The sequence below is a fragment of the Sinocyclocheilus anshuiensis genome, unplaced genomic scaffold (assembly GCF_001515605.1).
Source record: "Sinocyclocheilus anshuiensis isolate Anshui unplaced genomic scaffold, SAMN03320099.WGS_v1.1 scaffold924, whole genome shotgun sequence".
Lineage (NCBI taxonomy): Eukaryota > Metazoa > Chordata > Actinopteri > Cypriniformes > Cyprinidae > Sinocyclocheilus > Sinocyclocheilus anshuiensis.
Window position 1 is genome coordinate 145,628 of NW_015552594.1, and position 15,000 is coordinate 160,627.

Consider the following 15,000-nt stretch of genomic DNA (forward strand, 5'->3'; position numbering starts at 1 on the left):
CTGCTCCCCGGGCGCCGCAGCATAAATGGCTGCCCACTGCTCCGGGTGTGTGTTCACGGTGTGTGTGTGCACTTTGGATGGTTTAAATGCAGAGCACTAATTCCTAGTATGGGTAACTATACTTGGCCACATGTCACGTCACGTCACATATGTTAGTCCCAGTCAGTCTAACCCAGTACACATAAAGGGTTTTTGAATAAATACAAAAAAATAGAGTAGAAACGTAATAGAAAGTGTTAGTATTCATGAAAGACTGATTTCCCATGCACACTGTTTTGCTAAAGACAGGTTTGTCTGTCTGTCAGGCGGAGCTGAAGCGTGTGATGAAGGCTCTTCACTCGTTCTGTGTGGTGTGTCAGAGCTGTCTGTCCGTGGCTCAGAGTCGCATCAGGAACCAGGTACAGCCCTCAGTCCTCAGTCTCAGACACACAGGGGTTTAGACTGTCGATCTGAATCACTCTGCTGCTCACATCACACCACATTTGTTCTAGTCTCACCGCAGCGCTGTGCAAACTACACAACAGCAGGGACTTTGACCAACAGTGAAACCCAGCCGATGACAAAAACACACAAGAAACTGTGCGACTGCTTGTTCAGCTCTAGAGTATGGAGCCGCTGTCTCTGAGCTTCTGTCGACTGGATTTGTTGTCAGTGAATGAGATTGAGGCTCGTCATGTGTTTGCTGTGTCCGCAGGCGTTTGTGTGTCTGTGTGACGTGCTGCTCGTCTTCGGGAAGCTGTGTGAAGGAGACGGTTCTCCGCTGCAGCTCTTCAGTCCTGATGACTCTCTCAAAGCAGAAATGGCTTCCTTCATCATCGACTACGTCTTCAGCGAGCCTGACGAGGATCTGGCTGGTACACGGATAAAGAAAGACACTTACACACATATTTACTCTGTAACTTTCTCCTAAAGCAGTCGTCTTTTGATAAGAAGATTGCATGTGAAATGCAGATCTTGATCAGATGTAAGTAGCTCAGCAGGATTGTGCTGCAGGTGAGGAAGAGTGTGAGGAGATGAAGATGGCTGCTTTGCTGCAGAGGAGGAATCAGCTGGCTGGATACTGTAAACTCATCATATACGGAGTCCTGGAGCTGCGAGCCGCCACAGACATACTCAAATACTACAATAAGGTGTGTGTGTGGAGTAAGAGAAAGATTGAGCCTCATTTATGAAACATACGTCATATATGATCCTGACTTCTAAACCCTGGATTTTATTGTCAAAAGTGAGGAAGAAAGCAGGTTTACTAAAGGCATAAATTGACGTGAACTTTTTCTGTAACCCTAACCCAACTGAAGAGCATGAACTTCACCAGTAAAATTTAAAAAAAATCACAATATGCATTAATATTATTATATGCACAAATTAGCATCTTCCTCATAATAACGTAATTGAAATAGATTAATTAGATATGATTTCCTAAAATAATTATATATATATATTATGCACTTGTTCACACTGCGCTTGAATTTAAGATGAACTGTGATTTATAAAGAGGGACACAGTTAGGAACATTTAAGAGCAGCCTGAATGTTTTATAAATTCTTGGTAGAAACAATTTAGAATTTGTTGTATGTTTACAAATTAGGATCATTATACGCACATCTTTATAAATGAGCCCATTCTGTGCTGTGAAAATGTTTTTAATAAATAATGACCAGGTAAATAACAGTGTTAATGTTGTAATGTTTAAGTTATTCTTTATTTTTTGTAGTTCTACAGGGATTTCGGTGACATCATCAAAGAGACTCTCAGCAAATCCAAGATGATCAGCTCAGTGGAAAGCGCCAGGACTGTGTGCTTGTGTCTGCAGCAGGTGTGTGTGTGTGCTTGTGTGCAGCAGGTGTGTGTGTGTGCTTGTGTCTGCAGCAGGTGTGTGTGTGTGTGTATGCTTGTGTCTGCACCAGGTGTGTGTGTGTGTGTATGCTTGTGTCTGCACCAGGTGTGTGTGTGTGTGTATGCTTGTGTCTGCACCAGGTGTGTGTGTGTGTGTATGCTTGTGTCTGCACCAGGTGTGTGTGTGTGTGTATGCTTGTGTCTGCACCAGGTGTGTGTGTGTGTGTATGCTTGTGTCTGCACCAGGTGTGTGTGTGTGTGTATGCTTGTGTCTGCACCAGGTGTGTGTGTGTGTGTATGCTTGTGTCTGCACCAGGTGTGTGTGTGTGTGTATGCTTGTGTCTGCACCAGGTGTGTGTGTGTGTGTATGCTTGTGTCTGCACCAGGTGTGTGTGTGTGTGTATGCTTGTGTCTGCACCAGGTGTGTGTGTGTGTGTATGCTTGTGTCTGCACCAGGTGTGTGTGTGTGTGTATGCTTGTGTCTGCACCAGGTGTGTGTGTGTGTGTATGCTTGTGTCTGCACCAGGTGTGTGTGTGTGTGTATGCTTGTGTCTGCACCAGGTGTGTGTGTGTGTGTATGCTTGTGTCTGCACCAGGTGTGTGTGTGTGTGTATGCTTGTGTCTGCACCAGGTGTGTGTGTGTGTGTATGCTTGTGTCTGCACCAGGTGTGTGTGTGTGTGTATGCTTGTGTCTGCACCAGGTGTGTGTGTGTGTGTATGCTTGTGTCTGCACCAGGTGTGTGTGTGTGTGTATGCTTGTGTCTGCACCAGGTGTGTGTGTGTGTGTATGCTTGTGTCTGCACCAGGTGTGTGTGTGTGTGTATGCTTGTGTCTGCACCAGGTGTGTGTGTGTGTGTATGCTTGTGTCTGCACCAGGTGTGTGTGTGTGTGTATGCTTGTGTCTGCACCAGGTGTGTGTGTGTGTGTATGCTTGTGTCTGCACCAGGTGTGTGTGTGTGTGTATGCTTGTGTCTGCACCAGGTGTGTGTGTGTGTGTATGCTTGTGTCTGCACCAGGTGTGTGTGTGTGTGTATGCTTGTGTCTGCACCAGGTGTGTGTGTGTGTGTATGCTTGTGTCTGCACCAGGTGTGTGTGTGTGTGTATGCTTGTGTCTGCACCAGGTGTGTGTGTGTGTGTATGCTTGTGTCTGCACCAGGTGTGTGTGTGTGTGTATGCTTGTGTCTGCACCAGGTGTGTGTGTGTGTGTATGCTTGTGTCTGCACCAGGTGTGTGTGTGTGTGTATGCTTGTGTCTGCACCAGGTGTGTGTGTGTGTGTATGCTTGTGTCTGCACCAGGTGTGTGTGTGTGTGTATGCTTGTGTCTGCACCAGGTGTGTGTGTGTGTGTATGCTTGTGTCTGCACCAGGTGTGTGTGTGTGTGTATGCTTGTGTCTGCACCAGGTGTGTGTGTGTGTGTATGCTTGTGTCTGCACCAGGTGTGTGTGTGTGTGTGTCTGTCTGTCTGTCTGTTTGTGTGTCTCTGTGTCTCTGTGTGTGCAGCTCTTCTCTGGGCTGGAGCAGGACAGGCGTGATGAGGAGTTGTCAGAGATCAGATTGCTGGCGAAGAAACTGGCTTTGAACTTCAGCATCAACCTGCGTCTGATCCGTAAACCACTGCTGGCGTTACACCAGTGTGTATTCACCCTCTCATTACGCTCTCTCTCTATTTCTCTCTCTCATCTGTGGCCGTTTGTGGTTTGCGTAGGGATGGCATCCGTTTCGCGAGTCAAGGGCTCGATAAGGGAGACCTGATGAATTTGAGTTTTCTGGAGATTCTGAGTGAATTCAGTTTCAAAGTCCTGCAGCCTGAGTGCAAGCAGCTGTGAGTATCATTGACGCTCCGTTCACTGAGATCAACCGTATTCAGTTACTCATGCGATTACAACACGGGATGCATCACCCATATGAAGAATAAAGCAACAAACTCTTTATTCCTGCTTTACTTCTTCGTTCAGAAGAATTAGGGTAAATTCATCCTGGGAAGCTCCATTTGGAAGGGACTTATTTACCAGAGAAATCTGTTTCATGTACTGTGCAGTTGTACGTCTGTGTTTTTCTCACACAATCCCAGAGCAAATTCCCTGCTGATTTTCAGCTAAAGCCCTATCTGGACAGTTTCTCATTGGGACGTCTGTAAAAACAAATATTGAACACAGAGATCACGATATTGATATTCCTCTGCCAGATAAATGCTTTCTACTGTCCTGCAGTCAGTCTGTGTGTGTGTGTGTGTGTCTGTGATGCAGGTCGCTGTATCTGCGCCGTGTGTTTGCCTCAGTGATCAACAGTGAGTTTGTGAAGATGTACGAACGATCGCTGACTTCAGGATCGAAAGAAACTCCAGCAGCAGCAGAAAAACCCAGCAGGAAACGCAGACGCACACACAGTAAGTACACACACACACTCACTCACTCACACACACACTCACCCTCACACACTCTCTCTCACACACACACACACACACACACAGGCACAGAGACACACACACTGGTTCAACTTTATTAGTGAGGACATTTCATAGGCTCAGTAGCACATACAGTGCTGTTCAAAAGTTTGGGGTATTTTTAAAAATTAATTAATACTTTTATTAATCAAAAATGCATTAAATCAAAAGTGACAGTAAAGACATTTATAATGTTTCAGAAGATTTCTATTTGAAATAAATGCTGTTCTTTTGAACTTTCTATTCATCTGTGAATCCTGAAAAATAAAAGGTTTCCACAAAAATATTGTGCAGCACAACTGTGTTCAACATTGATAATAATCAGAAATGTTTCTTGAGCAGCAAATCAGCATATTAGAATGATTTCTGAAGATCATGTGACACTGAAGACTGCAGTAATGATGCTGAAAATACACAGAAATCTGCGCATCACAGAAATAAATTAGTTTAACAGATATTCACATAGAACACAGATATTTTCTTTTTTTTTCTGTATTTTTGATCAAATATATGCAGCCTTGATGAACAGAAGAGACTTTCAGAAACATTATAAAATCTCCCAGACCACAAACTTAGACCTACAGCTGTTCCAGTGATGGTACGTGTGTGTGTGTGTGTGTGTGTGTGTGCAGGTTTGACCAGCCGTTTGGAAACTCCAGCTGTAACGTCACACACACGCCGTGTCGACATGGACGATGATTTCACAGACGGGTATTTATATCCATTCATAAACTACATTACTAAAAGGACATAATACATATGCATAGGTTACAGAAATGTGATGGACACGTGTCAGTAAGTTCATTCATGTTAAAGATGACAACACGCCTCAGCAAACAGTAATGTAATGTGTGCTTTATGTTCCTGTTCATAAACATCTTCATCAGCTGAACCTCTCAGAGCTCAAATAATGACTTGACTTTTAAGTGAATTGAAAATGTTCACAGGTCTCTGATGTTGGTTAATGGTCACATGACATCCAGCTAAACTAATAAAATCCGTTTTATTTTGATTGTTTTACAATTATTTACTTATGACTAGACACCTAAATATAGAGACAGAGAGCTTGTGACATTTGTAACCTGGACTAATAATATACTGAACAACAGGTTGATATTTGAGTGGTTTGAGTAAGAAAGACTAGCTCCTAGTTTCATTGGCTGTTACACACACACACACACACACACACACACACTCTTTCACGTCTGTCTGTAGGTCCGTCCTGAGGAAGAGTGTGATTCACAGCAGACAGCAGTCGAGTCCGTTCTCTCAGAGCATCCAGTCTCATCTCAGCACGTGAGTGTGTTCATCTGCACTTCTGCTTCTTTCACATTATTCATGTGTACAGAAGCATGTTTCCAAAATTAATAAAAACAACACGCAAAACTGTATGCATCAGAGTTAGGGACAGACAGATAAACTCATGCATAATGAAACGCATGCAGGTGAACATGAGAGAGCAGCTTGTGCTAAAAACGCATGATACTGTGTGTGTGTGTGTGTGTGTGTGTGTGTGTGTGCACGTGTGTGTCTGTTCGTGTGTGTGTGTGTGTGCGTGTGCTCAGACTCTCTCTGGGTCATGAAGATGCTTCAGAGGATGAGGAGCCAGAAATTGAAGATTACGATGATGAAGACTCTGAGCTGGGCATCGCTTTGGTGAGTTAAACCCACTGCAGGCTCACTGAATGATCAGCACAAGCCTCTTCTTCATCCTCCTCCTCCTCCTCTGTCCTGCAGCCCTCCACACACGGCTCTGCCAGCTTCCTGGAGGATCTGTTCCAATGAACCGGTGTTCACGTTTCACCAGTGGATCATTATGGGATGTTTTGTTAATGCAGCTGTTTTAAGATCTCTGTAAAACGGTTCAGTTGAGTCATTAATGTCACCAGGTTGGTCTTAATGAGAAGAGCATAAAAAACCTATTTGATTTGATGGTTAAAAATGATGTTGGTTTAAGTGTTAAAACAGTTTTGTTTATTATCTTTGTTAAAATAAATAATTTACATTTATTTCTCGCAAGTGCTTTTTTTTCTGCAAGATTTCAGATTTACTGCTAACACTTTTCACCATGATTTTACACAAAGCCACAGTGCAGGTGTTTGTTTTTTCTTCATATAATCGAACACAATATAGCACACAATATACAGACAATACACTATACCATGTAATATTACAATACAGTGCGCAGTGAAAGAAACGATGCGTCATTAATGTCCGGCGGGAATCTCGCATATTCGTTTTTTTGCACTTTCAGATGTTTGTTTTACATTATTATTTTTGATTATTAGATATATTGTATGATGTTCAGCGCGCGCTGCTGGAGACTCGAGCTCCGGATGTTTTCACTGTTCGCCGCTCTTGTCATGACATCATCAACCGGACTGTTTTGCCGCCGTTTCAAAGCTTAGATTTTATTGGTCAATCTGCCCATGTGACAAACTACGTTTGGAATATTCTCGCGCCACAGGCAGAGCCCCGCCCTCGCGCACTCGGAGACGCGTTCTCATTGGTGGAAAGCGCCAGCAGACTCGCGCCAGTTTTTGCAGCTGCGCTCGAGAGTGTTGCATCTTCAGTCAGGAAACCGTCTCCTAGGTCAGATATTTACACGTTTACCTTAGAAACGCGACTTTTTCCACACTTCTGCGATAAACATGGCACCTAAGGATTATATGGCGGAGAAGGGTAAGTTGGGAAATGAACTCTAGTTTAGTTAAGAACTCTTTTCGTCTGTTTCTGAGGCGATACGCATCAAAGTCTGATGAAATGAAATCTAGATGAAAACACATATGAATCATCATATTTGGTATCTGAACTGAATCGATGTGACACGTGCTGTTTTGCTCCGTTAACGCTTGTAGATGCGTTTCTAACTTGGTTTAGCCGTTGCTCGCGGGGGTTGCGCGCGCTTGTGCTACAGAGCCCGGATGGAGTCTCGGAACAAAGAGCGGAGGCGCGCGGGGAGCACGTGCTCAGTTTCAGACGCGCTTATTTTCAGTCAGAACTTTAACAAATCCGTCCAGAATCATGCGTGTGTTTATTCCGATCGGTCGGTCCTGTAATGGTTGTCGCTTTACAGTACCGTGTGAAAGTTTCGTCTGTACGTGTAGCGCGGGTCGGTTCCGCTGATGATGCGCCCCGACTTTTTGAAACGCGTCGATTTTTACAAAGCTCATCGTTCTGAAAAGCGAGGTGTGCTGTGATTGGCCAGCTGTCCAGTGCGTTGTGATTGGCCGAATACCTCACGATTAAATACACAAAGGCAATTATTTTTTTATTTTTTTTACCGTTTTCTCTTCTTCCGCCATGATGATTCTGTTTTCATTAACTTTTGACTGAGCTCTCGTAATTACGCCGTGATTAACTTCTTACCGTGTCTTCAGCCATTATTAGTTTACATGAACTCCGCCCACTTCCGATCTGATACTGCTACTCCGCCCACTTCCGATCTGATACTGCTACTCCGCCCACTTCCGGCCTCAGATTGTTAGTCTGGCGCTGTTGTCCTCAGACAGTCATGACGTATGGTTCTGCGGTTCTGCAGTTGGTTGTTATTGGCTACGGTCGCGTTCAGGCTGGACGGGACTACTTTATGAAGCGCGGCGGGATCGCGGAAGCGGTGCGGCTCCAGAGCCATGTGCTGCTTTGTTTACAAAAACAGCAGCCATCAAGTGGCGTTACACGCGCGTCATTTATAACGCGAAGGCAAATGCAGCGAGATGACGTGCGGTCGGAGCAGATGTCGCCTGTCACTGGGACACAGACTCTGGAATCGCGATCAGGTTCGGCGACATGACATCAACTCGATGTTTTGCTCGAGTCGCTCCGAGGCTGCTTGGACGCGGCGATCATTCGCGGAGTTTAACTCTATCTTCAGACGTTTATTTTCTGTTGAACAGCTACTAGTAAATGTGTGAAGCTGGATGCAGTGTTGGTTCGGCGCTTTCGCTCGTTTGTTTACGCTTCCTCCGCGCGCTCATCTGGACTCATCAGCTTTTCCTTCACTTAAACATTTACACGAGCCGTTCGACAGGTTTGTGTGTGATAGTGGTTTTTCTGCTGTGGCTGTGTTCCAGAGAAGTGCAAGCGCTTCCTGCAGGAGTTCTACAGCGAGGATGACTCCGGGAAGAAGGTGTTCAAATACGGCGCTCAGCTGGTGAGATCTGCAGCCTGCTCCGTTCCTGCAGCTTCGAGCCGGACTCGCTGGTGGAGAGCGTGTGTGAGAACAGCAAGCGTTACACCGGACTGTTCGCGGATGCGGTTCACGAGCTACTGCCGGAGTACAGAGAGCGAGAGGTGACCGTACTGACATTATAGATCGCTTTACAGATCTATATGAACGTCAGAAAATAAATACGCCAACGGCTTATGATGTGCAGAATGAAACTCTAGAAAATGATACTATAACAGGTCTATAATGACTTTAACCTGCAATAAGTATATTCAGCTTTATCCACATACGTTCACATAACGTGATATATGCTATATACCAAATCAAATTGTGATTGTCGCAAAATGTAAGCCGTTATCACGCAGCTCTTCATATATAGTTGAATATGTAAGTAGCTTTAAATGTCTAACTTTATTTGCCTACACAAAGGAGGCTCACATGAAGCGATAAACATTCACACAGCTGAAATACACTGTATATCACTAACATTGCCTGCTGATCGATATATTTGTGTCTGAGCCATGCGTGTGTGTGTTTTGTAGGTTGTGGCGAAGGATGCCTTGGACGTTTATATCGAGCACCGGCTGATGATGGAGACCAGAGGTCGTGACCCCGCAGACACGCATGACCCCCGGAACCAGTATCCGTCTGAACTCATGCGCAGATTGTGAGTGACTCAAGCACACACACACTGGGGCTGGTTTGATTCACTAGCTCTTAGTTTGATTTGATTCATTTCGATATATATTGGGTGGTATGTCAATTGTTCTTAAGGAAAAAAATCTCAATGCTGTAAACTACACTTTACTATAGTATTAAACATATTGCTAAAATACTAAAGATTATATGAACAACTATATTCAGATAAGTCAATTGTCTTTTATGTTTAGATATTAGATCAACTGTCTCTAAATTTAAATTTGTCTCATATTTGATTAAATAAATGTGAGTTTATTAAACATTTAAATTAATCATAAAGCCATTTTTAAATTTATTGATTTTGATTTTATTCAGTTGTTTTGAAATAAACATTGAAATGGTGGTGTAAAATTTGTTTCATGATTTATTGAAATATAATTGAATAATGACGACATCAGTAAAAATATAATGAATATGTAATAAATGCATGTATTAGTGCATAAAAGGAACAAAACAAATGATTATTGGATGGCAGGCGCACTACAAATAATACTTAGTGAAGTTTTGTTCAACTGAAAACGGACTAAAAGATCAATCTTGGGATTGATTGATTGATCATCAGAATGATTATTGAATTGATAGTCACAGGGGGGAAGTCGTGGCCTAATGGTTAGAGAGTCGGACTCGTAACCCAAAGGTTGCGGGTTCGAGTCTCGTACCGGCAGGGTAGGTGGGGGGAGTGAATGTACAGCGCTCTCTCCCACCTTCAATACCACGACTGAGGTGCCCTTGAGCAAGGCACCGAACCCCCAACTGCTCAGCAAAAAATGGCTGCCCACTGCTCCAGGTGCGTGTTCACGGTGTGTGTGTGTTCACTGCTGTGTGTGTGCACTTTGGATGGGATAAATGCAGAGCACTAATTCCTAGTATACCACACCATACTTGGCCACATGTCACTTCACACTCACTCACATACACGCTCGTGTCCTGGTGAATTCAGTGTGTGACAGCCGTTACCGTGTTCCTGTTTGTCATACTGTACACACTCACTTGATGGTTTTGTAGTATATAACTGCATGAATCAAGTGTTTTGTGTTTCTCAGTGAGGTTTATTTCCGTCCTCCGTCCACGCTGAAGCCCAAGGTGGTGCGTGACGTGAAGGCCGACAGCATCGGTCAGCTGGTGACCGTCAGGGGAATCGTCACCAGAGCCACGGAGGTCAAACCCATGATGACTGTGGCCACGTACACCTGCGATCAGTGCGGAGCCGAGACCTACCAGCCGGTGCGCAGCTCATTAGTGCATGCGTGTCTTTAAACGCTCACGTGTGTGTGTGTGTGTGTGCTAACACGAGTCCTGTCCCTGCCACTGCTCAGATCGCCTCTCCGAGCTTCACGCCGCTCATCATGTGTCCCAGTCAGGAGTGCGTCACCAACAAGTCTGGAGGACGGCTGTACCTGCAGACACGCGGGTCAAAGTTCATCAAGTTCCAGGAGCTGCGCATTCAGGAGCATGTGAGTGTGTGAGAGCGTCACGTCTGTCTGGCTGAGTGTAGATCATGCAGAGTGTTGATTGTGTTATGTGTGTGTGCTCAGAGCGATCAGGTGCCGGTGGGAAACATCCCTCGCAGCATGACCATTTACGCCCGCGGAGAGAACACGCGTGTGGCGCAGCCTGGAGATCACGTGGCTGTTTCTGGAATATTCCTTCCTCTGCTGCGCTCCGGATTCAGACAGGCTGTACAGGTGACACGCTTTACACACGTCACACACATCTCAACACCCTATCAACACACAGTGGGCAGAACAAGTCCCCCTCTACATTTGTATCGCTGCGTCCAAATGTTCATACTATCCGTCCTAAATAGTATGTGAGATTAGAATAAGTGTGTCCCAAAGCATAGTATGTTGAAAAGAGTACGCAAAACACTAATGGCTAATATTACCCACAATCCATTGCGCTTTGGTGAAGTATTCAGTTCAGAGCTACAAACATGAATAAAAAGCGTAAAAAAAAACTACAAACATGGCGGATGTGCGCGACAGGGTTTAGATAAAGGGGCTTGAGTTATTAATTATCAACATTTAAGCTGGTAAAAAATATCTATTTAATGTTATCTATTTTATATTTCATCTGCAACAACGTGAACTTTTATAAAGATCAGTTTGGCTATTAACTTTTAAATGCATCGTTATACAAAAAAATCTGAGCAGTTCTCCACATGAAAGACCCGCGACTAGCAGATCAACGTGCGACTTCTCTCTCTGATATTGTAGGAAGTTAAATGAAATGAAATGTGGATGTTAACTGTGACTAGATGTGACAGGATGCGTGTAATTATGCGACAGAGAGTCTGTTAAAGACACAGTTGTATCATGTGATAGTTTGTCCCAAAGCTTGCCTGCTCTTCTACTACACACTCAAAAGTGTGCACTTTTTCTTCACAAAAAGAGTACGTCTTTTAAGGGTGTAGTATGAGTAAGCGAATTGGGATGCAGCGTAAGACTATCTAAATGTATGGTCACATGACCTTGAGCTCTGTGTTTTACTGTGTTCAGATACGTCTGGTGTGTGTGTAGGGTTATTGATGTGTGTGTGTGTGTGTGTGTGTGTGTGTGTGTGTGTCAGGGTCTGCTGTCAGAGACGTATCTGGAGTGTCACTGCATCACTCTGATGAATAAGACTGAGGATGATGAGCTGGGAACTGAAGAGCTGAGTGATGAAGAGCTGCGTCAGATCACGGGTAACACGCTTCGTGTCTGTGTGGGGTTTATAAGGGTTGTGACGTGTCTCTGTACTCACATGTGTGTGTGTGTGTGTAGAGGAGGATTTCTATGAGAAGCTGGCGGGATCGATCGCTCCGGAGATTTACGGCCATGAGGACGTGAAGAAGGCGCTGCTGCTGCTGCTGGTGGGTGGAGTGGAGCAGGCGCCGCGTGGGATGAAGATCAGGGGTGAGACGCGTCTGTCTGCTGATGCTGCATGAGAAGAAAACTAACTCAATTCAGCTCAACATTAACACTTAAATGACTGATGATATTATGAAATTATTAAACTCACATCAGACTCTTTGATAACCAGTTATTTTTCACTTAAGATAATCGTAAGAGTGTATATTCATTGACACTTTTTGAGAGTGGTTTCTGTCTTGGAGCAAAACTGGCCATTATCTAATTCCTAATTCTAAGTCCGAACATCAGATTTCACCTCTAACAACAATAACATTACTATTTTCATTCATACTGTTTGAGAATCACTTACATTCGCTTTGAACAAAACCGAGCAGCATTTAAATCTCTCAGTTGTGTGTTTGAGTCACTGCAGCACTGATATACAGTATCTCACAGAAGTGAGTACACCCCTCACATTTTTGTAAATATTTTATTATATCTTTTCAACACTGAACACTGAAGAAATGACACTTTGCTACAATGTAAAGTAGTGAGTGTACAGCTTGTATAACAGTGTAAATTTGATGTCCCCTCAAAATAACTCAACACACAGCCATTAATGTCTAAACCGCTGGCAACAAAAGTGAGTACACCCCTATGTGAAAATGTCTGAAAAGATATAATAAAATATTTATAAAAATGTGAGGGGTGTACTCAACTTCTGTGAGATACTGTATGTGCCAGAAAACACCATAAATACAACAGAGTTGCATCTGAATCCGGAAGATCACTATATATATATATATCATCATATCGTCCAATTCCTCAACTTACTCTGTTAAAGCAGTACAGCATTATATATATATAATATAATGTAATATAATGTTCCTGTGGCTCAGTGGTAGAGCATTGTGTTAGCAGTGCAAAAGGTCATGGGTTCGATTCCCAGGGAACACACATACTGGTAAAAAATGTATAGCCTGAATGCACTGTAAGTCGCTTTGGATAAAAGTGTGCTAAATGCATAAATTAATTATTATTAAAATTATAAATATGACGGTATGATTTTCTGTAAAGCAGCTTTGAAACCATATGTCTGAAAAGAGCTTTACAAATACATCGGACTCGATAATAACTTTGACACTGATATAGAGCTGCATTGAATCAACACTGTACTGAGTAAGGACATTATTGCTGTACAGCAGAATTAGGATTTGTCTGATGTTTGTTTATTAATGTGAAGCTGTTGTGACAGTCTGTTGTATGAAGCGCTGTTTGACTGAATGCGTCTGTGTTTGTAGGGAACATTAACATCTGTCTGATGGGAGATCCGGGTGTGGCCAAGTCTCAGCTGCTGTCCTACATCGACCGTCTCGCTCCTCGCAGTGAGTGTGGCCCGCAGCATCGCTCCTCCGTCCGCTAGCATCCCGCGGCTAACTCTGGCACTCTGTTGCAGGTCAGTACACGACGGGCCGCGGCTCGTCCGGTGTGGGGCTGACAGCGGCGGTGATGCGTGACCCAGTCACGGGTGAGATGACGCTGGAGGGCGGCGCTCTGGTGCTGGCTGATCTGGGCGTGTGCTGCATCGACGAGTTCGATAAGATGGCTGACGCCGACCGCACGGCCATCCATGAGGTCATGGAGCAGCAGACCATCTCCATCGCCAAGGTACGGTGCGCTCCGCTCGAGCTGGGTGACCTCTGACCCAATCATCACGTGTTGGTATGGTGTTTGTCTCAGGCCGGCATCATGACGTCTCTGAATGCACGCTGCTCGATCCTGGCGGCGGCGAACCCGGCGTACGGCCGCTACAACCCTCGCAAAACCCTCGAGCAGAACATCCAGCTGCCGGCGGCGCTGCTGTCGCGCTTCGACCTGCTGTGGCTCATTCAGGACAAACCCGATGCAGACAACGACCTGCGTCTGGCGCAGCACATCACATACGTGCACCAGCACTGCAAGCAGCCGCCGACACACTTCAGCCCCATCCACATGCAGCTCATGAGGTAAACATGCTAACAGCATTACACTAGCATGTCTGAGGCCACTGCAGTTCACACCTGGTATTATGATGAGGTGTTGACGGGATGCGGGGGGGTGTTGGCGCATGTCTCGCTCGTCTGTCGGCGCTCAGGGCGGCTCTGAGCGAGACGGAACGGAGTGCAGAAAGTGAAGTATGCCTGTGCCTAAGAGCGATGCGGACGTCAGATGATTAAAACATTTAAGTTAATTTATTAGGTTATTTTAATTTTATTGTAATATATTTATTATTCAAATTATTTTGAATTTTGTTGCTGTTTTTTGTATGCTTCGTTTAACTCGTGTAAAACATCTAGCCTATAATTCGTTTGGCATTTTTTTGCACAATGAAATCTTTACTGTTTAAATTGTTCATTGAGCTGTTTTGAATGTAATTCAGTTCGATGCCAGCTCAACATTGTGATGTCTGTCATCGTCTATCGGCCCAACCCTGCTTCGACCTGTGATTACAGAAAGTCACCTGTTGACCGGAAATGTCTCTTTCCTGTGAACTCTTAGATTGTGCTTTAGTTTTTCTTTATTTTTCTGTTGTTTGACCTTTCTTTTGCCCACGTTATAAAGCATGTGTCAGTATTTAAGGCTGCGTTTACACTGCAAGTCTTAATGCACAGATCCGATCTTTTGACCATATCCGATTTTTTTGGCACGTCTGTTTACATTCACTTTAGACACGACTGGTATCCGATATCTGTGTTTACATTAATTCCCACCCAAAATAACTGTCTGCAGTGATCGCTATACTATGCACATGGTAGACCCTCGGGTTTTAAATGGCCGTGCTTTTAAAAGTATTTATATAATTCACGTCGAATGGCCATTATTATTTGCCAGGATGGACAACGACTGTCATGGATGTTTTGCAGCACAAAGTCTGACTGAACGAATAAAAAGACCGGAAAATAACGGTAATTTTAATTTGTTAGACTATTTTATCTACAGCTCGTTAGAGGTAGAATTCTTTAGTGAAATAAAGATGATATTTA

General features: G+C 44.2%; 2 protein-coding genes across 3 annotated transcripts in view; both read left to right on the plus strand.

Annotated features, from left to right (window-relative positions):
- The window catches only part of stag3 (STAG3 cohesin complex component), a 26,829-nt gene extending 20,624 nt beyond the window's left edge, over positions 1–6,205 (plus strand). For both annotated transcript variants that reach the window (XM_016456562.1, XM_016456563.1), the window contains exons 22-32: positions 306–398; positions 695–854; positions 994–1,130; positions 1,715–1,816; positions 3,337–3,467; positions 3,542–3,658; positions 4,083–4,222; positions 4,912–4,990; positions 5,495–5,575; positions 5,845–5,935; positions 6,017–6,205. In XM_016456562.1, the coding sequence (XP_016312048.1) occupies positions 306–398; positions 695–854; positions 994–1,130; positions 1,715–1,816; positions 3,337–3,467; positions 3,542–3,658; positions 4,083–4,222; positions 4,912–4,990; positions 5,495–5,575; positions 5,845–5,935; positions 6,017–6,064 (1,179 nt within the window). In that variant the 3' untranslated portion in view covers positions 6,065–6,205. The remainder of the gene's footprint in view (positions 1–305; positions 399–694; positions 855–993; positions 1,131–1,714; positions 1,817–3,336; positions 3,468–3,541; positions 3,659–4,082; positions 4,223–4,911; positions 4,991–5,494; positions 5,576–5,844; positions 5,936–6,016) is intronic.
- A 555-nt stretch (positions 6,206–6,760) lies between these two features.
- mcm7 (minichromosome maintenance complex component 7) overlaps positions 6,761–15,000 on the plus strand; it is a 10,805-nt gene continuing 2,565 nt past the window's right edge. Inside the window, 12 exon segments of the mRNA XM_016456561.1 lie at positions 6,761–6,961; positions 8,353–8,445; positions 8,448–8,572; positions 8,990–9,114; positions 10,190–10,370; positions 10,463–10,600; positions 10,682–10,831; positions 11,715–11,829; positions 11,909–12,040; positions 13,279–13,362; positions 13,434–13,645; positions 13,718–13,983. Of these exon segments, the coding sequence (XP_016312047.1) occupies positions 6,931–6,961; positions 8,353–8,445; positions 8,448–8,572; positions 8,990–9,114; positions 10,190–10,370; positions 10,463–10,600; positions 10,682–10,831; positions 11,715–11,829; positions 11,909–12,040; positions 13,279–13,362; positions 13,434–13,645; positions 13,718–13,983 (1,652 nt within the window). The 5' untranslated portion in view covers positions 6,761–6,930.